The sequence below is a fragment of the Stegostoma tigrinum genome, chromosome 35 (genome assembly GCF_030684315.1).
Source record: "Stegostoma tigrinum isolate sSteTig4 chromosome 35, sSteTig4.hap1, whole genome shotgun sequence".
Lineage (NCBI taxonomy): Eukaryota > Metazoa > Chordata > Chondrichthyes > Orectolobiformes > Stegostomatidae > Stegostoma > Stegostoma tigrinum.
Genome location: NC_081388.1, coordinates 21270938 through 21298906, shown reverse-complemented (window position 1 = coordinate 21298906; position 27969 = coordinate 21270938). Strand labels below are relative to the sequence as shown.

Sequence of the window (27969 nt, the reverse complement as noted above, 5' to 3'; positions counted from 1 at the left end):
GGAACCTCTGTATTAAAGATGCTCAACTACTTAAATGACTAATCTAGTAACCTCATCTTTAAACCATCATACAATGGAACTTAGACTTTCTCAGCTTCAAATAATCTCTTTGGTGTTTTAACGAACATTCTTAGGCTGGAAGGTTTAGATTCAACTCCTTACACTGACGTAATAATTTCTAAAACTATTTCCTTTCTTCAGGAGCAAATATTTTATATATCCAGCTACAGCCAAGACTTCTGCAAAACTGCTCAATCCAAAATGGCGTCCTTCAACCTCTAAGGTTTTCCCACAAGCCAACATACACTTCCACAATCACAGTCTTCTAATAGAAACCTAATGTTTGTTCAGAAAACTCACCCAATGAAAACCAAACCCATTACTCACCAGGAAGTCAGTGTGTCTCTCATACAGTTTGTTAAAATAAATCACAACTACAGAAATATTTACACACTAATTATTAAATCCCTTCATAGACAGACCAACCCTCATGTTTCAAAACCCACTAGTTCAAATTCCAGTCCCTAAATTAAATATATATATAAAATATATAGTCCCTAAATTAAATATATTAAATATATATAAATAACACAGCTTCTGTCACAGGGATAAATTACATTACTGAATTCACCACAGAATGGATCATAGATCATAGAACATTACAGCACAGTACAGGCCCTTTGGTCCTCAATGTTGCACCGACCTGTGAAACTATTCCATTATCATCCATACGTTTATCCAATGACCATTTAAATGCCCTTAAAGTTGGCAAGTCTACTGCTGTTGCAGGCAGGGCATTCCATTCCCTTACTACTCTCTGAGTAAAGAAACTACCTCTGACGTCTGTCCTGTATCTTTCACCCCTCAATTTAAAGCTATGCCCCCTTGAGCTCGCCGTCACCATCCTAGGAAAAAGGCTCTCCCTATCCACCCTATCTAATCCTCTGGCGCCTGTGACTATAGCCATTGCTCACAATTCCATCTTTGCTTTCTTTGTCAATTTCACATACTCTCTCCCTCCCACAGCCCATCCCACAAGGAGAATAACTGGAGAGATGTACCATGAGCTCCAAAGAACCATCGTTGCTGCTGCTTCCTCCGTGTGATCGATCGGTCAGCAAGGTCAACTGTATCTTGCTGTCCTGAAACAGAAAGGGTTCCAGTATTTCAAAGCTGAGTGTCTCTGATGCCGTTGGCCGTTGAAACCAGCATGTCCCAGGTGCTGCGAGGGCAGGAGTGAGACTATTTAGGTCAAAATGTGCCTCCTCCAGTCTCTCTTACTGCAGCAATGTGTGTGTACAGCTGCAGCGAAGGCAGATCCACTGCTGGAAGTGATGCACCCAGTGGTGGAATAGTTGGTTGATGCCTTATGGATATAGAAACAGTCCCACTGCACAGTTTATCTCCAGTGCTCATGAACTCTATCCCAACAAAGGGAGTGAGTTAAAAACTCTGCTTCACTATAAATGGTCACTCAAAGATAGCAGGAACAGCCGATGTCTGAAGTCTGAAATAACAAGGTGTACAGTTGGATGAATACAGCGGGTTTGGAGACTGCTTTGCGAAACACCTACGCTCGGTTCGTGACAAATGACAACACCTCACAGTCACGAACCACTTCAACTCCCCCTGCCACTCCCTGGACGACATGTCCATCCTTGGCCGCGTCCAGTGTCAAAACGATGCGACACAGAAACTGCACCTCAGAATTCCACTTGGGAACCCTGCAGCCCAATGGTATCAACGTGGACTTCACAAGCGTCAAAATCTCCCCTTCCCCGACCTCATCCCAAGGCCAGCCCAGTTCGTTCCCACCTTTTCTCCCAACTACCTGCCCTTCCCTCCTCACTGACCAGCCCCCATCCCAACTCACTTTCTACACTCCCCTTTACTGGCTCCATCCCCAGCTCCTTGAGCTGTCCATCTTCTCTCCACTTATCTGCTTCTCTATCCACCTCCCCCAATCTCCCTATTTATTTCAGAGCCCCATTCCCCTTCGCCCCCGCCATTTCTGAAGAAGGTCCAGACCCAAAATGCCAGCTTTCCTGCTGCGTTCATCCGGCTCTACACCTCATTATCACTATAAATGGTGTGTTTTTTGGGGGTTGGGGAGGGTGATGAAGAGACGATCGGGGTTGGGGTGGGGAAAGGGAGCAGAGGATCGAGAGAGAGAGACTTTGGGATTAAACACAGTTAAATACCACACAGTTTTCACCTTCATGTAGATACGGCTGTTCACGGGGTAGTAGTTTCCAGCAACAGGCTCGGTTTGATTGAGTTGCCACGTCGGCCGGTAATCTCTCCTTGGAGCACAAGGACATGTTAGAATGCGGAACAGTACATAGATTAAACAAGCTCTCTCCCCTTCCAGTCAATCTGTTCACAGGTGTCAGTACACATGCCTGGAGCAGGTGGGACTTGAACCTAGGTCCCTCTAGTCCAGAGGTACATACACTACCACTGCACCACAAAGCCTTTTAGATAATCAGAAATACTAATTTCTAATCATTCTGTTCAGAATCATTCAACACACAGAGACCCTTTGGTGAAACCAGTCCGTGCCAAAATTAGTCCCAATCTAAACTAGTCCCGTCTGCTCGCTCCTGGCCCACGTCCCTCCAAATCTTTCCTTTTCATAAACCTGTCTAAATGTTGTTTAAACATTGCACCCATACCCCCATCCACCATGTCCTCTGAGTTCATTCCACACAAGAAACACTCTCTGCAAAGCAAAACTGACGCTCGTGTCTTTTTTAAACTTTCTCCTCACCCTAAAAAGCAGCCCTTAGTTTTGAACTCTGCCGCCTGAAGAAAAGACCATTGTCATGCACCCTATCCAAACCCCTCAAGATCTTCTAAACCTCTACAAAGGTCACCCCTCAGCCCCCTACGCTGCAGTAATGTTATGACTTGCCTGGAACAGATGGGACTTGAACCTGGGTTTCCTGGTCCAGAGGTAGGGACAGCACGATTGTAGTACAGAGTGTTTTGGATGATTAGTAATATACTGGCCCCAAACAGAAGATAGTTAGTTATCCCTATTCTTTGGCTGCCATTGAGTAACTCGAATTGTCCTATCTCGGGTAGCTCTGTAGCAGATCCCATGTGGAATGTGATACTGATGGCTGAATACGGTAGGACGTGAGATTTCACTTCTCACACGTGATCAGCTGTGACTCAGCGATAGCCTCTGTCCTCTGAACCCAGGCTGGCCATCCGAGCACTGGGCTGTAAAGAAGATTGTAAACTGACAGCCGTGCTGCTCTCTCTGTCCAAAGTGTAAAAGATCCTGTAGCATTACTGCTCTCTCCGGGGGCCAGAATTCACTGCAGAACCAACATTTCCTCTTTTCTAAAAAAAAATCATTCACAGGATGTGGACATTGCTGGCTGGGTCAGCATTTACTACCTATCTCTAATTGCTCAAACTCAACCAAATCGCTGTGGGTCTGGAGTCACGTGTAAACCAGGTAAGGACAGCAGTTTCCTTCCCTAAAAGGGGATTAGTGAACCAGATGGGCTTTTCCCAACAACAAGATTTTTAATTCCAGACTTTTATTGAATTTATCTGCCATGGTGGGATTCGAACCAGGCTTCCCTGCTCATTCCCTGGGTCTCTGGATTAAGTCCAGTGACAATACCAGTATGCCATCACCTCCTTTTCTCATCCCTGTTTGTGGGAGCTTGCTGTGCACAAACTGGTGGCCATGTTTCACATGCATTGCAATATCATTTCACAAGTACTCACGGCTTTGTAAAGCAGTTTGGGATGTTGTAAAGTCAGCAACGGTTGTATATAAATGCAGCTCTTTAGGTGAACTGGCTATGGTCTCTCTACAACAGCATCAGCTGGTGGCTGGACCCAGTGACTACAGTTTTACAGGCAACTGATTCCATCTGTGATTTCCAATCTCACCTTCTCTTGAGGATCTCCCTGCCATTGGAATCAGTGTAGAAAATCCCCTCAGTTTTTAATGGTGTGTCAAAGCGGGTGATAACTTCCTTGCCGATTCTGTCACTAACGTTTCAGAGAAAGAAGGGAAACAGAATTAGACCACAACATGTACGAGCAGCAGGAGGCCATTCAGCCCATCGAGTCTGCTCCACCATTCAATGAGGTCAGAGCTAATCTGATAATCCTCAACTCCACTTTCCCACCTTTTCTCCATTACCCTCGATCCCCCTAACTGATTAAATATCTGTCTCTCTCAGTCTTGATATATTTAATGACCCAGTCTCAACAACCCTCCTGTGATAAAGAATTCCACAGATTCACTGCCCTCAGAGAAGAAATTCCTCCTTATCTCAGTCTTAAAATGTGCAATCCCTTACTTCGAGGTTCTGCTGTTTGGTCCTAAACTCTTCCAGAAAGGGAAACAAACTCTTCACATTTACCCTCTCAAGCTGCCTAAGAATCTTATATTTTCCAGTGAGAGTTCTCCTTGTTGAAATTAAGCCCACACTGAACCCACAGAGTAAGGAATAGAGCTGTGAATTTCTGCTGAGGTCCTCCAACACTTTCCCCAGGAGCGCTGCGTTTAAAGATGGACTGTGCTGTGAATCCTGAACGGCGCACACACTGACAGATCGGCAACAGACAGGTCCCTACGCTCTGTTTCCCAGATCCGTCCCTCTCCCTGCCCCAAGCCCAGGCTGTTACTAGCAGGATATCAGTGTGTCAGATATTTACCTGACTGGAATTGGCCCCACAGTCCACTCAAGTTCAACAAACTGCTGGTCTTTGTATAGCCGAACAACTTGGGAGCACCACTTTGAAAAGTTTTGATAAACCTCTTGAAACAAATCCGTCTGCAGAACAGATAAAAGAGAACAAGTTAATAAAGCAGCGACATCCCATCCTGAGTAATCTCTCACACTAACCCATTTCCCAAATCAGTGAGCAGGACTACCACACATGCTTTACGCTCTGACATGCCCCTAATTGCTCCTAAATCGTTGATGAGACCATTTGAGAGCAGAGTTAAAAGTCAGCCACATTGCTGTGGGTCTGGAGGCCGGACTAGGATGAGGATGGCACATTTCCTTCCCTAAAGGACAATAGTGACCCAGATGGGTTTGTATGACAATCGATGAGTTTTGCAGTCAACATTACAGACAGTAATTTTACTTAATTCCATCAGCTGCTCTGGGCTGCTGGATAAACATGTCCTCAACACTAACATCCCTGTATGGGTGTTTCCTCGTATGAGAAACCTTTTGGGCTTAGCCAATTGGCTATCAGGTAGCCACAATGCTCAAAATATGGCACTTGTATTTTGCAATAAAAACTGAACGAATGGTCTTACACTCCTCACCTGGACTGTGTAAGTCTTCACGTTCTTGGCCATTGGGAAAGGATGATCTTGTTTCGGTCTGAATATATAAGCTCCAGACGCTTGGCTGCTCTCCTTGTCCCCCGTGCTGGCGCTGTACCTGCTCAATCCCATTCACAACACAGATTCAGGGACAGTTACAAACACTTCAGAAAGTAACAGCTTGCCCGAAGGCAATGCCACTGGGTCCTGCCACAGTCTGGACAGTGAGTAGTGACAGGCTGTTTGGCTATGGAGTGCTCACAGCTCAGACCGATTCTGCCCTCAGCTGACACCAGCACGTTCAGCAGACAATCAGAAAGTGGAACTGTATTGGAATTATCGCCTCCACAGCCCCAGAGACTTTCATAGAGTCATACAGCGTAGAAACAGACCCTTCGGTCCAACCAGTCCATGCTGATCAGACATCCCAGTCTGACCCATTCCCATCTGCCAGCATTTGGCCCATATCCCTCTAAACCCTTCCTATTCACGTACCCATCCAGACACTTTTTAAATGCTGTAATTGTACCAGCCTCCACCACTTCCTCTGGCAGCTCATTCCCCACACGCACCACCCTCTGTGTGAAAAAGTTGCCCCTTGGGTCCCTTTTAAATCTTTCCCCTCTCACCTTAAACATATGCCCCTCTAGTTTTGTAGTCAATGCCCAGGCAAAGGACCTTGTCTATTCACCCTGTCCATGCGCCTCATGATTTTATAAACCTCTATAAAGTCACTGCTATTCGGGAGGTCACAGGGACCTTTGCGCCATGCCAGTTGAGAAATGGGGCCTGTCTCCTGTGTGACTCAGTACCACACCATGAGGTGTGTCTGACCACTGAGCCATAACCATATACACCTGCTGTCCAACTAAACACTCACAGGGAGTGCGAGCAGTGAATTAAGTGAATAAATGTAGAGATAATCTAGCTGTGTTACAAACCCCACAGTGATCAACAGGAACTGAATGGGCCGAAGGACCTTTCTGTGCTTCCCAAAGGCACAATCACAGCAGAGTGGAGGATCCGAAGGCGGATTAGCGATATCACATTAACTGATACACAGAGAGACACGGTAGGAAGTTACTCACCAGTGGAAACTCTGAGAAACCGGTAGAGACAAGTTCTTGAGCAGATTCTCAATCCCACTGATGAGACCAGTGTCTGCATCAAACAGCACTCGGATGTGCTGTGTGTAAGACATGACAGCGAATCAGCAGAGCAGTATTGGTGCCTGGATTACATTATTAAACCCTTCAGGGTTGGCGATGGAATTTTAATGGTTGACTCCTATCGAGAAACCAGGTGGAGGGGCAGGGTCTCCCAGGTTGGAAGTGCCCAGCAACAGCAGCAGGGAAGGAGTTCACCTGCTTGGGGAGTGAGGCTATTCAACTACACAGGAATCATGGACAGGCAGGCGCTCTCTCCTCCCTACACCACCTCTCACACAAACAGGCAGACTCTCCAGTGGGCTGGAATGGGAAAATTTTCCCCAGCTTTCCAAAAAGATGCAAACTGGTGGTTTGAGACTCAGCCACAGACCATGGGGCTGGCTGTTTGCTGCCTGGTTTGGGGTTTGCCAAGTGGGGTAGGGGTGGAGTCCTTAGCCTGAGCTCAAGCCTTACCCGCACTGTCAAATGTACATGCGCAGCTGTCCAATGAAGCACAAAATATTCACTGTAATATCCTTGGCGGGGGGGAAGCAGTTGCTATGGATCATTTCTGAGAAGCAAGTGATGTTAATCTGAAATGTGCAGATTGAGCACATTATAAAGGGAACATTACAAGCATGAAATGTGGGACTCTGTCAGAGAGCTCTCCCAAACAGTTAGCAATGGGCACAGTGTGCTGAATGGCCTCTTCTTGGGCCATTTGGGTCTGACGGGAAATATCCTGTGCGCTCTCACTGGTAAAGCGTAGGGGCACATACCCCTTCCCGGGTAACTGCACCCCCGTATCAAACTCTAGGCAGGTAACAGCAGCATTACGAGTGCTTACCTCGTTTTCAATGGTGAGGCCTGTTCTCTGATGCTGCTGTTTGCTTGCTGAACTGGTCAGTGTGCTGAGCACGGGGCTACCCAGCTTCCTGGACACACTGTACCTGCTAAAGCCCAGTGCTGGTGACCTGACCTGGAACACCAGCTCATTAACTGCGTAGCCATGGTCTTTCCTCAGAACCTTCGTAAAGTTCGATACAGCAACCACCTGAGACACAGAGACAGGGAGACGAGACGGAGGGAGACGAGACGGAGGGAGACGAGACGGAGGGAGACGAGACGGAGGGAGACGAGACGGAGGGAGACGAGACGGAGGGAGACGAGACGGAGGGAGACGAGACGGAGGGAGACGAGACGGAGGGAGACGAGACGGAGGGAGACGAGACGGAGGGAGACGAGACGGAGGGAGACGAGACGGAGGGAGACGAGACGGAGGGAGACGAGACGGAGGGAGACGAGACGGAGGGAGACGAGACGGAGGGAGACGAGACGGAGGGAGACGAGACGGAGGGAGACGAGACAGAGAAAAAGAGACAGAGAAAAAGAGACAGAGAAAAAGAGACAGAGAGAGCGACACAGGAGAAAAAAGGTGTGTTAAAGTTAGAGAGGTTTAGAGACACAGGAAAGGGGACAGGGAAAGACAGCATCAGAGAGACGGAGATGCAGAAAGAGAGAGGTTATCAATTCATTCCAGGCTTGTACATTCTATTTACTTTATAACAAACATTGTTACATGTTGCAAATCGAAGCCTGCAGCTTCAGAGTAAATGACTGACAACAGCATGCATTACACTTATAAGTCTTCAGACATATCCACGTAGTTACTAAAAAAAAGTTTGTTTGAAGATTTTGGTTACCTGGCTTGGTACCAAACTTGCTTTGGAGTCATAAACTGTATAGTCAGTGCCATTGACTGGGATTCTCACGTACACACTCACTGCTCTGGCCAAGGGGTTGTACACAGTAACTGTAAACTGCAGATAGAGACATAGCAGGGGATCAGCAATTTTCCATCCTGCCAAACCACCAGCAACAACAGCCAGTAAATAAAAAGCACAGCAAGGCCGGAACTGTTACTGAAATATAAATGACATTTACTGAGGTCCGAAGGTATGATGGACGAGGGCTGGTAGGGAGACTGGACGGTTTGGGAAGGGAGGGAGTGAACATTGACCTTCGATTACTCACTTCATTCAGTTCTTCAATGCCAGGGCAGACACTGATGTTGAGTTTGTCACAGAAAATGAAATGCTGTTTCATTCCGCTGAGACTCGCTAGAGCGTTGCTGACCAATACCTGCAAACGCAAGAAAGCAAAGACTAAAACAAGCAAAATTCCAAAAGAACTGAGGATGCTGTAAATCAGGAAAAAAAAACAGAAGTTTGCTGGAAAAGCTCAGCAGGTCTGGCAGCATCTGTGAAGGAATAAATAGAGTTAACGTTTCGGGTCTGGTGACCCTTCCTAAAACAAACACTGGACTAACCTTCAACAGCAAAGCCCTTCACCTTGAAGGCAACGTTCCTGATCATAGCTGTTCAGTGTGGCCTGGTGTGGAATGTGCCCATTACATGGTGTAAATGTCACTGGATCTGAGACGTTAACTCCGACTTTTCTGCACAGATGCTGCCAGACCTGCTGAACCTTTCCAGCACCTTCGGCTTTTGGCTCTCTATGTCTTTATTGTGTCAAACTCAAGTCTATACATCTCCCCCCCAGCGCCCGACTCCACATCCTCGGAACTATCGAGTTGCCTTCTCTCAGGTCCTTCCTTATTGTCTTGGAATGACAGCCCACTATTCAAAATTTTGTTGGAATTCTCGGCTCTGGAGTATGTTGAACAGTCAGCGAGCACATGCAAGACTGAGATCGACAGGCTGTGGGGCACCTCGAACTGCGGGAATGAAAATGAAGTAGAATATCATAAAATCCCTACAGTGTGGAAACAGGCTCTTCAGCCCCCAATTCCACACTGATACTCAGAGCATTCCACGCAGAACCATCCCAATCTACACATCCCCAAACACTACGGGCAATTTCCCATGGCCAATCCACCTAAACTGCACATCTCTGGACTGTGGGAGGAAACTGGAGCATCCGGAGAAATCCCATGCAGACACAGGGAGAATGTGCAAACCCCACACAGCCAGTCACCTGAGGCTGGAATCGAACCCATGTCCAGGGCGCTGTGGGCAGCAGTGCAAACCACTGAGCCAGTGTATTGTCCGAAACCAGCTCCTATTCTAGGAAACAGCAGAGCAAGCTCTGTGGGCTGTAGGACTCGTGCCTCTAATGCTCCTTGCCTGGCTGTAGGCATCCGAAAACCAACCTGGGCGTCAGCTGACTGAAATGCAGCCAGCGGCCTTCCCCCATCAGCCTCGCCTCATGGCCCTCGGCTTCCCCATCGAAGCTGTGGATGGTCAGATCTGCTCTTACCTCACACTGATCCCAGCCTTTGGCCAACCTCTTGGCGTAATCATTTGCCACGTGTTGCTTCTCTGTCCCAGAAACAGCATCGTGATGCTGGGCCACTGCCATAGCCTTCCCTAAGTATAAAACACGCCTCATTACTGCCACACTCTCAAAACAGACATTCTTAAACCCGAGACAGAGGCAGCAAAGAACGCTACACAGAGTAACGGTTAATAAACTGTCCTAGAGATCACAGCCACCTCTGGCTCAGGATCTCACTGAGACTGAGCACTCTCTTTCTTATAGGAAACATTATAAAGACATGACTAAAATCAGGAGCTGCTTCTTAATCACATTGATGCTTTTGGTGTAATTTGCCCAAAAAAAAATCAAAACCGATTATAGAAGCTCTGGTGCAAATCGCCTCCAGTGCAAAATCACAGCTCCACAGACACTTGCACTCATTTGAAAATCCACACGTTGGGTATTAACCACAGCACAGTCCTCACCCACAGAGGGAACTCTTTGCCGTGACCAGGAATTGGATGTGGAGATTGAAGTGGAATGGAGGCACTGTTTGTAATAACACCCAAGAGTGTACTCTGTGCAGGAGGAGACAGCTGAGGAACACATCGCCTGTGCCTACTGCTGTAATCTCGCGTTTTGCTGCCGGGGTGGGGGCGCGAGGAGAGGACTCACTCAGCACTGAGCTGTCTCCAACACCAAAAGGACCACTGCGAGACTCAGAAGCTGCCAGAACCTCCAGCTGGTTGCAGACCTAGAAAGGAAGCAGATGTCGAGAAACAGGAACGTGGCAATGACTACACAAAGCCTCACGACTCGCTCACGATCCACAAGCTCTCCTTCATCAATTCCAGGTCATGAGAGAGTCAGGGCCGTTCCTCAATCTCCAAGTCACATTCCTGCTTTCTCCCCATATCCCTCCACATCTTTTTTATTTATTCATTCACGGGATAAGGGCGTCACTGGCTGGGGCAGCATTTATTGCCCATCCCTAATTACCCAGAGGGCAGTTAACAGTCAGCCACATTGCTGTGGGTCTGGAGTCACGTGTAGGCCAGACCAGGTAAGGATGGCAGTTTCCGTCCCTAAAGGACATGAGTGAACGAGATGGGTTTTTCCAACAATCGACAATGGATTCATGGACATCATTAGACTCTCAATTTTGACTTTTAAAAAAAATTGAATTCATATTCCATCATTTGCCATGGCAGAACTCGAACCCAGGTTCCCAAAACATTTAATTATGTCTCTTGATGAACAGCCCAGTGATAATACCACTAGGCCATCACCTCCCCACCTTTCACTTCTGGAAACTGATCCCTTTCATATTCAGCGATTTGTCCGCCACTCCTTTCTGTGACGTCGAGTTCCACAGGGTCATTGCTGCCTGAGCTCCTCCCCAGGTCCGAAACAGTCTTACCCCGCCCTCCCAACATCAGAAAGTGACTCCAGGTCCCCACCCCGTCCCCAGGGACTATCCTGCTGACAACAAGCTGGCCTGCTTTGTCAGGATTTGAGAGGTTATATTAAGAGCACTGTGCTCCCCCCACCCCCCACCCCCACCAACACCGATGCCCCTCCCGTTCTGTCTCTCTTTGCAAAGCGGGCCTCACCTGTAGGAAGTTGTTACTCAGCCTCTCGTACCGTTTTAAAGCTGGCCGACTGGTGAAGTAACCCGTCCAGAACTGATGGGGTCCGTCCGCATATGGGAAAAAATCATCGGATTTCACCGACCTATCAAATGGGAAAAGCATACAGTTACACAACTGCTTCCACATTGCTGACACACGCAAAACGGTGGCCTTAGCTCAGGGCTTGCATTTAATAATATTTGAACTGATTCTTAAAATAATTTTGTGTAGAAGTAGCTGAATTCCCAATGGCAGAGCTTACAGTGAGTGAGGAATATTCAGTTTGGTAACCATAATGAGGCTCTGACAGGAAGAACGTGTTATTATTGGAAAAGCAGTTATTTGCAGTTAGGGTTCAGTTTGCTCAGTTGGCTGGACACCTGGTTTGGAATGCAGCACGATGCCAACAGCGAGGGATTGATTCCCATACCAGCTAAAGTTACCATGAAGGACATTCCTTCTCAATGTCCCCCCTCGTCCAAGGTACAGTGACCCTCAGTTTAAACCCCCACCAGTCATTTCTCAAACAAGAGAACTCGCCTATTGGCCCCTGGGCTGTGGCAAGCTTACTTTTACACTTACAACAGATATACTCACAAAGTCATAGGGTCATACAGCACAGAAACAGGCCCTTCAGTCTAACCAGTCCACACCGACCATAGTCCCAAACTAAACCAGTCCCACCTGCCTGCTCCTGGCCCACGTTCCTCCAAACCTTTCCTATTTCATGAATTTGTCCAAATGTCTTTTAAACACTGTCCCCACATCCACCACTCCCTCTGGAAGGCCATTCCACTCTCAAACCACACGGTGTTTAAAAAATTGCCTCTTGTTTTTTTTTTTAAATCTTTCTCCTCTCACCTTACAGATATGCCCTCTAGTCTTTAAATCCCCCCGCCCCCACCCTAGGGAAAAGATTCCTGCCATTCACCTTATCTGTACCCCTCATGGTTTTATAAACTTCTATAAGGTCACCCCTCAGCCTCCTACACTCCAGTGAGAAAAGTCCCAGCCTGTCCTTATAACTCACACCCTCTGTTCCTGGCAACATCTTGGTAAAACTCTTCTGAACCCTCTCCAGCTTAATAACATCCTTCCTATAGCAGGGAGACTAGAACAACCTCAACATATTCTCCCAACTGCAGTACTCAAAAGTCTGAGCAATGAAGGCAAGCGCGCTAAACACCTTCTTAACCCCCCTGTCTGCATCTCTTCAAAGAATTATGTACCTGAACCCTAGGTCTCTCTGTTGTACAACACTATCTAAGGCTCTATATTAAATGTACAAGTCCTGCTCTTGTTTGTTCTACAAAAACGCAATACCTCACATTTATCCAAATTTACCCATTTAAAACTTTTCAGCTCATTAACCCAAGTGATCAAGATCTCTTTGTAATATTAGATAACCTTCCTCATTGTCCATAATACGACCAATCTTGCTGTCATTCACAAACTCACTAACCATATTCAGTGTGATATCAGTTTTAGTTATGGAATACTACGAGATTTTGCTGACCGTCTAGGCTGATTCAAATTGGAAATTAGTTTGTGAATATTTCGAGAAACACAGCGGGTCAGGCAGATACAGAGTTAATGTTTTAAGTCTTCTTCAGAAGCATTAACGCTTGTCTCTCTCCCCACAGATGCTGTCAGACCTGCTGAGTTTCTCCAACACTACCTGAAGACAGACCCTGATCTTGTTTAACAGAGCCTGTATTCCTATTAATGCTGTTACCCGAGAGACAGTGCGTTAGTTAGAATCAGTGCTCTCAGGCAACAGAGGGGAGGCTGCAGGCACAAAGTTTGAGACTCACCAGGTCAGGTTAGCCCTGTTTAACTGATACAGGTAGCAGGACGGTGTGGAGTACAGCACATTGACGTTATTCCCAGTTTTTTGCTGTTCAGAAACAAACAAGAGCTTTTGGTTAATGTTGTCAGCTTCCAAAAAAAAAAAAAAAAAAAAATCGGGTTTTGCCCACTGGTTAGCATTTTGTGGACCCGGGTTTTTCAAAACCACCAGGGGGTTCATTAGCTGAAGGAGGGTATTACCAGAGTAACCACCTCTGGTCTGGCAAAACTGACATTCATACACAGTGTCTGTCACATCCCTGCTGCATTGTGGGAGAGACAGCACTGATGTATGCACAGCAAGATCCCACAGGCAGCACTGTGACCATGAGTGAGTGACCTGCTTCAGGCACCTGGTCAGGGATAATGCTGACGGGACAAGGGAATTGAGGGAGCTGCCATACTGCCATCCAACAGCTGACAAATGATGCATGCTAACCGCTGGTGCGTATCCACAGCCAGGAGATACTACCCGGGGGCCGTCACATGGTGTGTGTGTGTGTGTGTGTGTGTGTGTGTGTGTGTGTGTGTGTGTGTGTGTGTGTGTGTGTGTGTGTGTGTGTGTGTGTGTGTACACAACACCCGCAATATCATTCACCACCGCTACACAGCGAGCAGACACGAGTTTGGGCGACATTACCGCAGCATTCACATATTTGATGAGCTTGTCCAGATTCTTGTACCACATGTTTGCATCTTGAAAGTGGAAGTCCGATCCCATGGTCATGATGATGTGTTCGGTTCTGTAATGCTTTGCCTCAAAGAAAAGGAGATGCAGGCTTCGTTAAACACTCACTCACAATGGTGCTGACACAGCCTCTAACTAAATTAGAAGTGCCCCAAACACTCCAGAATTTATAATGCAGCATTTAACAACAACAAGCACAATAAATCTTTACAGATCACTGGCTTGGCCTTGCGTCCAGTGTTGGGTAGACATTGGGGAAAGATTCATAGGAGAATTACTGCACTGGTACCAGGAGTAAGGGACTATCATTTGTACAAACATAATGGACCAGCTGGCACTGTCCTCCTTAGAACAGAGAGGGTTGACAAGAGATTCATTAATCACACAAAAGTATTTTATGTTATGGCAAGATGAAATGAGCAGAAATGTTCACAGTAGCAGAGGGGTCAGGACCGACGAGACAGATTAAAGAGTTTGTTTAGCACAGGGAACTGCTGTCAGCTGGAATACGCTGCCTAAAAAGGAGCAGATTCAATAATCACTTTCAAAAAGGAATTGGATAAATTCCCAATTTTTTTTTAAAATGCTGGGCTTTGGAGAGAGGTGGAAAAAGGAAGAGGATCCCATCAGATAGTTCTCCCAAACAGCTCAGTGGGCAGAATGGTCCCTGCATCTGGTGTAACGCAGCTACCATTGCTAAGAGAGATGCTGGAGAGACCATGCAGCAATATGTGTACAATGTGGGATCACAGGCTGGTCAACTGGGAGCTCTGTGTCCTTGGTCAAGACGCAGTGTCAGTGAAATGAATTGTGATATGTTGTTATTTAAATCCTGCTCTATCGCCCTCTAACAGGAGCCAGAGTTTCCCCACTGCTGGACAGTTAACCTTCCTCAGCTTCTGTACCCAGAGCAACATTACCTAGAGAGAGGTCATTCATTCAAAATCCATCTCGGCCCCTCCCCCCAACCTTAGGGAATGTGGGCGAAGACTTTACAGACACAGGCAAGGGTGATTCAGTTGCGGAGCTGATGTCCAGGAAGGTGGGCTAACTGTGCCGGTCTCCTGGGGGTGAACTGTACGGAATGGGCGAGTGAAGTCTATGGCACTGTTGTCCATCAGGGAAGTGGTGGCAAACACTCTCCCAGGAAATCTCCAGGTGAGGAGCTGGCTTTGTGCTCACACTCCGGGCCAACTGGCTACAGCAGGAGCCCATCCCCTCCTGAACATACAGCTGGTCTTTTCAGCTGGCGTCCACTTCAGAGAGAGCTCCATGGTGACGACACCTGGTGCTGTTGTAGCAAGGTGCATAGACTGTGTTTCTCCCACAGACTCTCACTCCCTGCTTGGCCGTCCATGGATTCTGTCCTCTCTTAGTTCTCTTTGGGGTTTGCGTCTCTACACTCCCACTCAAAAGGCTGCACTGCACTATCAGGCTGCTACCATTCTGAGGCCTGAGCGTCCTAGCCTGTCCTCTGCATGGAGTAAGTCTCTCACTCTCCGTAATGCTGTAAACTTGCTCTTCACCCTCTGGCATATCTCACTGAGTGCCGTTACCCGGTACAGTGTAACTCCTCCACCAGCTCATGTCAGAATGACATCCCCATTGACATGGCCACCACATCCCAATGGGCGACTGAGCCACGTGGAGCAGCGGCCCTGCCCGAGGTATCCCAGCTACGTGGGGAAAGAATCGGTGTGTTTCTGGATGGGTGCTGTAGTTGGAGGCTCCAAAGCCCCGGGTCAGCGTGGTAGCAGCAGCAACACTCACCTGCTTGTGGGCAGTCTGGTTGAAATAATTAACAATTAGATCCACGTTGTACTCATCCAAATTTGTGTCGTCTTTGATGGGCTCATCGGAGCAAAGCACATCCCAGCAGAGCATTCTGGGAGGGTTATATCCATTGGGAAGAACACCTGGGAAAGACGTGGGAAGCATTAGCATAGGACAGCGTGACCCCAGAGAAAAGCCGAGGGATCAGTGCGGAGCAGGGGCTGATGTTAACAAAGACAATGCTCAGTTCTATCCTTTCTCCCCACATCAGGCAGAGCTCATTCTTTATTGGGAACCTCAATCAGAACAGGCAACGGATTTTACTGTAACCTTCCTCTATCATCTTCCTCCTGGACTTAATCTGCTTCCGTCCCCACATTCCAACACCCATTTTGTTTCCCCCGCCCCCCCCCTCACAGGACGTGAGTGACACAGGCAAGGCCAGCATTTATTACTTGTCCCCAAATGCCCTCAGGGTGAGCTTGGCCATTTTACAGGGCAGTTCAGAGTCATTGCCGTGGGCCTGGAGTCACACGTAGACCAGGACCAGGTGAGGACAGCAGATTCCCTTCCGTTTTAAGTGACGCAGAGAGGATTTTAATGACTATTATGTCAGTGTATGATTCTAGCCCTTATATTTCAGACTGATTCAACTTGAGTTGACGTCATTATCTCAATTCTCTGGATTGGTCACCCAACAACATAACCATGATAATCCCTGCTATCCAACCACCACTTTCCTTTACTTTCTATTCCCTGATGTGACCTGGCAAACCCACAGCTTTCATTTACATTCCAAAGACCTGTACTTCTCCATCACTTGCCCACTCACAATGAGCTGCATTTATGGTCGTTCCCAGAACCAGGTTTGTCCTGTGCAAGGACATTCCTGCACAAATTGTTGTAAGAAACCACTTTTAATTCAGCACTTTGTACAAACGAGGGATTCTGAAGCTGAAGGTAAGAATGAAACAATCAGTAAACACTGTGACTGACCTGTGAACAGATTGGCGCTGGGTTCTGGCAGGTTCGCACTGGCTCTCCACACTTGCTCCATTTCCCTCTCACTTTCTCGGTTTTGCTTGTCCTGATAATCAAGGCGGCCAAAGAAAAAGCCATCAAAGCCCATCTGCAAACAGAACAACAAAACTCACCCTGGGGGGTACTTCAGCGAGTGTGTGGCTCACCCTGGGGCGGGGGATGTCAGTGAGTGTGAGGCTTGCCCTGGGGGAGGGGGGGAGATGTCAGTGAGTGTGTGGCTAATGCTGTTAACAATACTCCAGGTCATTAACTGCACTTTCCAAGCATGTCTTGTAGAGATTGATCAACAGTTGCCCTCAGACCTGGTGCTGTGAAGTGGATAATCACTTGCCAGGTACATTAGGGACACCCATCCCTCTTCCCTCTGTTTTGACATTTGTCTCTCACCGGCGTCTCCAGCTCCCCAATGAGTGAATTACCAAACCCAGTAGCAATGTTGAGGTTAGCGACAGACTGCCTGAGCTAGCAACAACCCACCCCCTACCCGCTGACAGAACACGGGGGCCGCACTGGGCATTCTACACAACCAGCTCGTGGTCAGAAGTTGCACATACATCGTGATGGTTCAAATAATTAAAAGAGAAAACGTTGACACAGCCATTGACAGTGGTAACAGGCAGATCGAACATAGGGAGAGGGCCCACAGTTTGCAGACACGGAGATGAAACGACTATCTCTCTTACCTGGGCGAAGAGGGATGCCTGCTCTCGGGAGTGCCCGAACGGGTCGATGTGCCAAGCCACACGGGGTCGGCCGCACTCTCCAAATGTGTCGTTCAGAAACTGGAAGCCCAGGGTCATTTGATCAATGACGGAGCTGTAGTGAGTGGTGGCCTCGTCATTCATACACCAGCCTCCATTAACAAACTCCAGCCTACCTGCAGGAACAAGACTGCCTCAGCTTAGAACTGGGAAACGTCCCACAGCTTCCTTTTCCTTCAGTCCAGTCACCGCAGGGCACCTCACATTCAATTATTCAGAGAGCCCCAGGTCCAACTTCCAGCCCGTACGTACTTAGTTATTTTGTTGGACTGGTAACTAGATGGTAGCCTTTATCAGGGGGACTCACACTCAGAACAATTGGGGCAGGAGGGGGTCTAGCCATACAAGAGAGAGGTCTCACAATCCCAGTACTAAATGACCGCACCATGACCTATTGTAGGATCACAGCCATACCCTCGTGTCCTGACACTGCAGCCCTTTTCATTTTACAGAACACAGGAAGTTGACTGGGAGGGGCTGTGGCATCAGCCTTCCTGATCCTAAGGTGCTGCTTGGCCTGCTGTGTTCATCCACCTCCACACCTTGTTATCTCAGGAACTGCAGATGCTGGAGAATCTACTATCCCTCTCAAACGTGAGAATTTGTTTGTTTCAGTCAAGTCAGAGTCCCTTCGGCACGTCAGGTGGAGCCGCTCATCAGAAATACTGAGCACGTGCAATCTGTCTACAGGTTAACTTGGAGAGGCCAAGTGAACCCATCAATGCCCCAGTCCCCTTGACCTGCCCCAGCACCGCTTCTCAGAGTGTGGATGGCTCAAACGTTCCACATTACCTTCATCCACCAGCTGTTTCACCACCGCCTTCATCCGGTCAGTCTGCTGTCTCCACCAGCGATAGAAAAAAGCAACCTCCACGTAAATAAATCTCTTACTCGGGTCGGCCTGCAGCTGTGGGATCACAGAGTCCAGGATGTACTGTACTCCAGCACGCTGTGTGTCAGTCCTCCCTGAATGGAGAAAACAGCAAGGACCTCATGAAGCAGAGATCGTAGGATTCTGAATTTCTGAAGAAGGGTCTAGACCCGAAACGTAAGCCTTCCTGATCCTCTGATGCTGCTTGGCCTGCCGTATTCATCCAGCTCTACAACTTGTTACTTCATGAAGCATCTTGGCAAACTCCACACGTCAGGCAGAAAGGAGCACGCACACACGTGCGCTCACTCACACACACACAGACTATGTCGAGGTTGGAGGCCAGTCAGCCCCTTTAACCTGTTCATTAAATCATAGTTAATTTGAATTTACAATAAATTAACCTGATCATCTTCCACATTCCTCGATCCCCTCACACAAGGAGGATTGCGGTCTCGAGAGCTCCCTTTGTCACATTTTGTAAGGGAGCAATTCCCCCCCACTCTTTAAGAACAAACTTCTTCCTCACTGCACTCCACCAGGGTCTAATGATCTCAGGGTGTAACACTAACCACAGGTTAGTAACTGATCGCTAATCTACTAAACTATTGCATGAGGGAGAAATATCAGCCAAGTGTTGGGAATCATAGTTATGGAGTATGCAAAAACTGGAGATAAAGTAGTGTTTGGGCATTTTCTGGATTAAAAAGGGTTTTGAGCCATGTTTTCTTGGAAAATGAGGTTAACAGTTTCATGTGTGCGGTGGTTTCTATGTTGCTTACAGAACACCAGGTAACTGTGGTGAAAAGACATCCAAAGCTGTTAGGGAGACAGGATAAACAATGGGTTTATGGCCCTTAGTTGCTGGAAATCTTGGCTTTGAAAAGACAATGGGGGGGGGGGTGGAGGAAGGCTGTGTGCTAATGGTTTCCCTGCAACCCTTTCTGGGCTGATTTTCAGCGTTCATAGATCTAGAGGGTCAGTACTAATGGAAATGTCAGGAACTGCAAGTCTCCATCTCTTAAAGGAAGTGTTTGTGAGCCTGTTGAGATTTTCAAAGTTCAGCATTTCTGACTATATTATAGACGCTGACAAGCTGGACCGTGGCCACTTTCCAAGACTTGCTTACAGCTTGATTTCATTCTGAACTGATGATCTTTCAGCAGTCTGTGGCTGTTGGCAAGTGGACTTCACCAACAAAATAAAACTCGCTGGACAATAAATGCTGTCCTTTGTTTTCATATCCTTGCCCAATAAGGGTGTTTTTCCTTTTTGCCCTTTCTTTCTAAAGCATCATCTCTGAAGAGTCAATTGTCTTTTGGATTGTGTGTGGGTTTGTCTGTGTTTGGGAGTTCGAATTCTGGACTGTGCTAAAATGTTATCCTGTAGGAATAGAAGTCATTAGTTATTTGAGGTTTATGAGCAGACAGGACAGGGGAGGTCTCTTTTATTCTGTCAGAAGTCAAACAACACCAGGTAATAGTCCAAAAGATTTATTTGTAATCACAAGCTTTTGAAACGCTGCACCTTCACCAGGGCTTTGAAAACCTGCGATTTCAAATAAACCTGTCAGGCTATAACCTGGTGTCGTTTGACCCCTAACTTTATCCATCCCAGTCCCATACCGGCACCTCTACATTATGGCTACTGTCTTTTATTCTGGATAGTGTTTAAAAGATGGGACTGTTTGACTAGTTTGGTGATTGAATGAAAATATTTATATGATATTACGACTGGTGAGCAGTTGCGCTCAATGGTCAATGTATTCGTCCCATCAGCATTGCTGAGAGAATCCTACTTTTTCTTTCAATATCATCATTAAACTTGAAAGTCACCATTTCTAACAATGCAAGGCTGACTCCGTACTGCACTGAAGGCATGAGCACAGCTGCTACCCCATAGTCAAACAAACACGAGAAGGATATTCACCTCCATAATAATACTGATCCACTGTCTTAAGCCACCCCACATCATCATGAGTGTGAGGGACCAGGTGAACATTCAGCATCCCGGGCTTGACAGCAGGGCAGGCCTTGTGAAGAAGAAAGTGAAATCAGGTTAATATTTTTTTAAAAATCAAACAATTTCCACTGATTGAGAATCCTGGGCAGGTTCTCTCAGCCGCTGTACCCTGGATCCCACAGACTGTGCTCATGGGCCCTCACTGGGAAACCAATAGAACATAATAGCGCAGCATCAGCCCTGTGAAGGCAAAGCTGGGTCTGTTTACCTCGCCTCCCCAATCGTTCAATCCATGTCCAAAACCTGGGGGAAACCACTTGAGCTGCTGTCTGTATCTTAACTCACACCAAGTGCCATTCGCTGATTAACTTGTTGCTAAAGCGTACACTGTGCTCACCGCACCTCCAATTCCAATAACACCTCCGTTTTAAAATACTTCTGTGTATTTCCAAGCTCCTTCATTACTCTCACTTTGCAATCTCTGTGATTTCCTCCTGTTCTACAGCCTTCCAAATTTGCCTCCTGTGCACCCTCATTTAATTCGTTACCACAAACTAAGGTTGTGTGTCATTAGCCGCCTGGGTCCTAAGTTCTGGAGTTGTCTCACTAACCCTCTCCCACCCCGCCTCTTTCCTCCTTCATCTTGCTGTTGAAAGCCCTTGCTTTGACTATGTGTTTTAATGTTGTCCTTTTTTATAACAGTGTCAAGCTCAAAATGCCTTGTGAGAGGTTGAGAGAACAGAAAGCACTTTGGAAAAAGTTTTTGAGAAGATTTATAGCTCAGGTTGTGGATGAGGTTGTAGACCTGCTCGCTGAGCTGGTGTGTTTGAAGTGTGACAAAACGTCTGTAATCAAACACCGGCTCGGTGAGCAAGTCTGCAACTCAGCACTTTAGAAACCTGAAACAAACTCAAATTGCTGGGGAAACTCAGCAGGTCTGGCAGTGGTTCTGGGAAGAGTCCAGGAGTTCTAGTCGCGAGACACAAAACATTAACCCTTCTTTCTTAGCACAGACGCTGACAGACCTGCTGAGTCTCCCCAGCAATTTCTGTTTTTGTCTCAGATCTCTAGCATCTGCAGCTTTTTGATTGGCTTTAGAAACATGACCCTTTCTTTCTTCATGCCCTGGGATAGGGAAGTAGAGAGATCAAAAAAAAATTTCAGTATACCCTGTGATCCTGCAATTTCCTGTTGCAAAACAGGAGGATAGGTTTAAGGGCAAAACCAGAACAACAAACTGGAGCAGGGGTCATGCTGAACTATTAAATAACTGGTTAGGCTCAGAAATGTTCCACTATCCTAACCAATAGGTCCCCTTCGCTCTTATCCCTTAATGTAACGCAAACATGAAAACAAATTTAAAAAGTCAAGGCTTTTTCCATTTATTTATTGATTTTAAATGTTGTTGCTGAAATTCAAATCTTAGTCTGGCGATTACAAAGAAGAGAAAGGCACCAAATACAATTCAACTCGCTGTGGGGTGAGCATACAAAGACAAATTAAACAAGTGACAGATTCAACAACAGCAAGGAAGAAATTAGTTAGACTGTGTTAAGCACACAGGGCAAGAATGAGCTATCTTGTGAAATATCACAAACAATAATCTCTCAATCTGTGAGCGATGGCTACAGATCTCCAGCACATTTAATTTATCTATTGTTTCACGGCCAGACTGTGTCAAATTGAGAAATGAAGAGGCTTGAAATTGCAAACTGCCTTCCACAACTTCCCAGTATTCTAAAGTACTCTAGATTCCACACAACCGTTTCTGAACATTTGTCACCGGATATAACACAGGAAAGGTAGTGAGTATGATGTGACCTTGCAGCACAAGAATCTAGACAATACACTGCCTGTGTTTGTGAAAGTGGAGTCAGTTATTTGCAAGAACTGCACTTTGTTATGTATTAAAACCAAAGAACAGTATGGACCACGGGCATTACAGAGTTCCCAACAATACCATAGTCAGCAGATAGCTGGAGATGCTCTGGTCTGTACATGTCAGTCACAGCACCCATCCACTGAGACAACAAGATAAAACTTTAGATAACAAAGTGTGGAGCTGGGTGAACACAGCAGGCCAAGTAGCATCTCAGGAAATCTTTAACTAGCTACCTGAGTCAGACACGTGGGAGAAGTGCCTGAGACTGAAGGTCTCAACAGCAAAGTCATTCGGCCCTCACAACACCCTGAAGGCCACATGGCTCCTATTACTGGGCATGTGCTAATCTACCGAACAGAGCTGACCTGCTGTATTTCAAAATGAGCTGACCGGGGAGCTGGGACGGAGGGAAAAGGATCAAAAAGCAACATTAAAATATTTATAAGCAAAAGCAGTCAGCAATTTCTTTAAATCAAAATTTGCTTTCATTCGGGAGAACTTGTATTTGTTTTGTATCTTTCATGCAAACATATAAAATGAGGAACAAGCAGAGACCACTCAGCCTGCTGAGCCCGCTCTGCCATTCAGTAAGATCACGGCTCATCTGTCTTAAACTTTAACTCTACATTCCTGCTTTACCACAGAATCTTACATTATTTATAAATTCAGGTCTTCCAAAATTCTTTAGAGCCACCAAATGCCCGCAGCTCAGTGTAGTCAACACAACAGCTCAGTGATACAGATCAGATGATCAATTTACAGTCACATTGATCAACGAGTAAATAATAAACAGAACCTGTTCCTTCTCAAATAGTGCCATTAGACCTGAGAGAGAAAGGCAGAATGGGGTCGGGGAAGGAAGAGAGCATGTGGTTGAGGGGGGGGGGGGGGGGGAGGGTACGTCACTCTTAATTATTTAGCAAAAAAGTTCTCTCCTAACATCAAGCAAGTTTAACTTTTTTGAGACCCAAAGTAAATTACAGATCAGGGCTGGGAGCTATATGTGTATCAAGCTCAAGCACTATAACAGTTTTTTTTTTTGAGGAGGGGGATTGCCAGGAGAGGATTCATACGCGGTCCTTCTGTCTCCAAAAGCAAATTCAAGCATGACCCAACATGAAAACAAAGCACTGTGATGCCAGGAATCCAAAAACAAAAACTGGCTACTTTTGAAGAGTCCTGTTAACATTAACTCTCTCTCTCTCCACAGCTACTGAATTTCTCTAGCACTTTCTGGTCTTCATTCTTTAAGAAAAATGTCACTGTACAGGGTACTAATATTGTACAGGTCTTTAGAAAAAAAAAGAGAAATGCTGTTGCTATTAGAATGAAATGAGCGGGAGGGTGATGCAAAGACACACACACAGCTGGGCCTGAAAGGAGGGGTTTTACAGGGATTTTATTAAAACAGATACTGGTTAACCATCAACAGCCCACAGACTAGGATACAAAACATACAGAACGTTGGAGAAACTCAGCAGGTCAGAGAGCCACTGTGAGAGATTTACAGCACAGAAACAGATCCTTAGGTCAACCCCTCCACATCATCCAGATACCCCAGTCTGATCTGGTTCCATTTGGCCCATATCCCTCTAAACTCTTCCTATTCATAAACCCATCCAGGTTCCATTAAAATGTCATAATTGTACCAGCTTCCAACACTTCCTCTGACAGCTCATTACACGCACTACCCTCCAGCTGTCCCATGGATCCGTGTTAAATCCTTCTTTACCTCCCCCACCAACCCCCCAACACACACACAATCCCAGAAAAAAGACCTTGCCTATTTACCCTATCCGAGGCCCTCGTGATTTTATAAACCTCTACAAGATAACCCTTCAGCCTCCAACGCTTCAGGGAAAACAGCCTCAGCCTATTTAGCCTCTCACCATAGCTCGAACCCTCCTACCCTGGCAATGTTCTTGTGAATCTTTTCTGCACTTTCTCAAGTTTAAAAACATCTTTCCTATAGCAGAGTGACCAGAACCATACACAGTATTCCAAAAGCAGCGTCACCAATGTCCTGTACAGCCACAACATGACCTCCCAACTCCTATACTCAATGCACTGACCAAACGCCACCTTCATCGCCCTGTTTGCCTGCGATTCCACTTTCCAGCAACTATGAACCTGCACACCGCGATCTTTGTTCAGCAACGCTCCCCAGGACTCTACCATTAACTGCAGGAGACCTCCGGCAGCACATCTGGGCAGAGAGACGGAGTCAAGGTTTCAATCCCAGTAAGGCTTTTGCTCAGTTAAGTAACTTGAAAGTAGTTGGCCCAGCTCACAAACACTGTTCTCGGAATCGATCACTGGTGCAAAAAACACTTAGTCAGAATATGACTGCTTTTCTGTTACTCTCTTTGGCGCTATGTTTTTACTCCGATCTCATTAACGGTGAGCACAGGGACAAGACTGAACCTTTGCTCCAGTTAGTGTCTAACTCACCTGGTATCCGCACTTCCCCGCCGGCCCCCCATTTGCCCCGGGTCTGAGAATGAAGGGGCAAACAGAGAGCAGCAAGCTCAGCGCCAGCTGCTTAGCCATCAGGGCAGATCATGTGATCAGCGGCCCACGTGATTCGAACTGGCTACATGCGGGTCAGCTGACCGGCGCCCAGCTAGAAGCCCCGCCCCAAAGCCAGCTCCAGCCACGTCACAACGGGCAGCACGCGTCACAATACTGTTCCGCTGAAGGCACGCGTTACCCAGTATGCGGCCGTTCGGCCCATCGGATTCATGCTGAGCCTGGACAGCGCTCTGTTAGAGCTGGCCGCAGGATTGTGCACAGGCTTCTAGGGCCCACACCGCAAGGAGGATGTGAATGCCTTGGCGAGAGAGTGTGCAGAAGAGTTTTGCGGGAGTGACCAGTTTCAGTTCTGAACGTAGATTAAAGGATGGTGATGGCGAGCACGAGGGGGCATAGCTTTAAATTGAGGGGTGAATGATATAGGACAGATGTCAGAGGTAGTTTCTTTACTCAGAGAGTAGTAAGGGAATGGAACGCTTTGCCTGCAACGGTAGTAGAGTCGCCAACTTTAGGTACATTTAAGTCATCATTGGATAAGCATATGGACGTACATGGAATAATGTAGGTTAGATAGGCTTCAGATCGGTATGACAGGTCGGCACAACATCGAGGGCCGAAGGGCCTGTACCGTGCTGTAATGTTCTATGTTAGGAACGAAAATAGAAGTTGCCAGACAAGCTCAGCAGGTCCGGCGGTATCCGTGGAGTGAAAGCAGAGTTTGCATTTCAGGTCCGCACACACTTCCTCGAAACTTGGTGTGTTGAAGAAGCTGGGGCTATTTGCCTTTGAAAACTTCAGCAAATGCTGTGCTTCCTCCTTTCTATGTTGAGTGGACTGGATAGAACAGACAGGGAGAAACTATTCCTGCTGGTAGAAGGGGTGAAGAATGAGGAGGCACAAATTTAAAGTAATTTGCTAAAGTGATAAACAAACGGTGGGAAACGTTTTCACGTAGGACATCATTCAGGTCAGGCATGTGCTGGCTGGATCTGTGACAGTAGGTGATGATTATTCAAAATAGACAAATGGGCACGGTCCCCAGAGGAAAAATAGCACCAAGTCAGTGTTCATTTAGAGATCTGGCACACATACACAATGGACTGAATGGGTTCACTCTACATCATAATGCTAAGAGTAAAGACCCATTTGCATTCATCTCTAACATCTAAAATCAATTCAGTCCTTTACACCCAGCTTCCCCTGCAATGCATCCATGCTACTGTGCTTGACTACTGTGTTAGGAAGTGTTCTACACAACCTTAAAAATTAAGAACAGTTCTCCCGAGCTACCCTAAACTTCTGCAAAAGTGGGCATGAGGTTACGAGTGATTGCAGCCAGGAATTTCGACTGCAGCAGTTTAGCAAAAAGGCAGGCCTGTACTGGGAACACGTGTTTTAGACAGAATGACAATCTAGATGTAAACATTTGCCCTGATGCATATCAAAAGGAAGGTGTTCTCCTTCACAAGTTTAGCACATTCCAAACTCAGAGATAGCAAGAACAGCAGATGCTGGAGTCAGAGACAACAGTGGGTGGAGCTGGAAGAACACAGCAGGCCAGGCAGCAGAGGAGCAGGAAAGTTGATATTTCAGGTCAGAAGGGACTTTCCTGCTCCTCTGCTGCCTGGCTTGTTGTGTTCTTCCAGCTTCACGCTGTTATCCAAAACACAGTCACTGTTGTGATATAGAAAGCAGTCAGTTTTCACACAACGCTCTCACAAACATTTGATGCTGCAGGGAAAATAGCCCCAGCCTATTCAGTCTCTCCCAATAGCTCCAACTCTCACCCTGGCAGCATCCTTGTAAATCGTTTCTGAATCCTTTCTGGTTTTACAACATTCTTCCTATAGGAGGGAGACCAGAACTGCACGCTGTATTCCAAAAGTGGCCTAACCGATGTCCTGTACAGTCACAGCATGACCTCCCAACTTCTACACTCCATGCATTGACCAATAAAATGCAGGCATCCCAAAAGCCACCTTCACTACTCTGTCTACCTGCAACTCCGTTTTCAAGGAACTATGAACCCACACTCCAGGTCTCTTCATTCAGCAACACTCCTCAGGACCTCACCATGCATAAAGCCGAAGTACAAAGGGATCTGGGAGTGCTAGTTCAGGATTCTCTAAAAGTTAACTTGCAGGTAGAGTCTGTGATTAAGAAAGCAAATGTAATGTTGTCGTTAATCTCAAGAGGGTTGGAATATAAAAGCAGCGATGTGCATCTGAGACTTTATAAAGCTCTAGTTCGGCCCCATTTAGAATACTGTGTCCAACTTTGGGCCCCACACCTCAGGAAGGACATACTAGCCCTGGAGCGTGTCCAGCGGAGATTCACATGGATGATCCCTGGAATGGTAGGCCTAACATATGACAAACGGCTGAGGATCCTGGGATTGTATTCATTAGAGTTTAGAAGGTTGAGGGGAGATCTGATAGAAACTTACAAGATAATGCACGGCTTAGAAAGGGTGGACGCTGGGAAGTTGTGTCCATTAGGCAGGGAGACTAGGACCCATGGGCACAGCCTTAGAATTAGAGACCGGGATGTTAAATGTCTTCAAGACAGAGATTGATAAATTCTTGATCTCACAAGGAATTAAAGGCTACGGGAAGAGTGCAGGGAAGTGGAGTTGAAATGCCCATCAGCCATGATTAAATGGCAGAGTGGACACGATGAGCCAAATGGCCTTACTTCCATTCCTATGTCTTATGGTTTCATTAACTGTACAAGACCTGGCCTGATTTACCTTTCCAAAATATAGCACCTCACATCACTGCTCAAGTACTGCAATGTGCTGTCTATTCAACACTAATAACATGAGGCTGAGATTGGTGGATCTGGGTGGGATAATCTTCAGAAGGTTGGCCATTTGGCCCATTGAATCCATGGCCTCTTTCTGCACTGTGATTCAGTTGTAAAATGTCCAGGATCAGAATCTACATACTCAGAACTCCACTTCCAACTACCTCCCCAAACTCAGGCATGTTCTCACTTTACATGCAGGTATGGTTACAATGTTTGAAAAGATATTTAGCTAAGTACATGAATAGGAAAGGCTTAGGAGGGATATGGGTTAAGCGTAGGCCGGTGGGACTAGTTCAGTCGGGGAACGTGGTCAGCAGGGACTGGGTGGACTGAAGGTCTGTTTCCATGCTGAATGGCTCTATGACGAAGTAGATCTGGGCCAAGCCTAAATTACTCAAGTATCCAAATAGAAGGTGAAGTCAGTGGTGTTG

General features: G+C 46.7%; 1 protein-coding gene across 3 annotated transcripts in view; it reads right to left on the bottom strand.

The window, feature by feature from the left end:
* Positions 1-24772, bottom strand: part of man2b1 (mannosidase, alpha, class 2B, member 1) — a 29726-nt gene extending 4954 nt beyond the window's left edge. The window contains exons 1-20 of one of the 3 annotated variants that reach the window (XM_048521769.2): positions 24650-24772; positions 20284-20386; positions 18276-18449; positions 17406-17599; positions 16678-16810; positions 15679-15824; positions 13861-13977; positions 13187-13269; positions 11355-11475; positions 10417-10495; positions 9742-9851; positions 8497-8604; positions 8166-8282; positions 7310-7516; positions 6403-6500; positions 5315-5432; positions 4690-4808; positions 3916-4017; positions 2216-2303; positions 1062-1142 (exon numbers count right to left, since the gene is read on the bottom strand). In XM_048521769.2, coding sequence (XP_048377726.1) covers positions 1062-1142; positions 2216-2303; positions 3916-4017; positions 4690-4808; positions 5315-5432; positions 6403-6500; positions 7310-7516; positions 8166-8282; positions 8497-8604; positions 9742-9851; positions 10417-10495; positions 11355-11475; positions 13187-13269; positions 13861-13977; positions 15679-15824; positions 16678-16810; positions 17406-17599; positions 18276-18449; positions 20284-20386; positions 24650-24748 — 2397 coding nt within the window. In that variant the 5' untranslated portion in view covers positions 24749-24772. The remainder of the gene's footprint in view (positions 1-1061; positions 1143-2215; positions 2304-3915; positions 4018-4689; positions 4809-5314; positions 5433-6402; positions 6501-7309; positions 7517-8165; positions 8283-8496; positions 8605-9741; positions 9852-10416; positions 10496-11354; positions 11476-13186; positions 13270-13860; positions 13978-15678; positions 15825-16677; positions 16811-17405; positions 17600-18275; positions 18450-20283; positions 20387-24649) is intronic. The other 2 variants (XM_048521770.2, XM_048521772.2) reach the window with 2 other exon arrangements.
* Positions 24773-27969: the final 3197 nt, after the last annotated feature.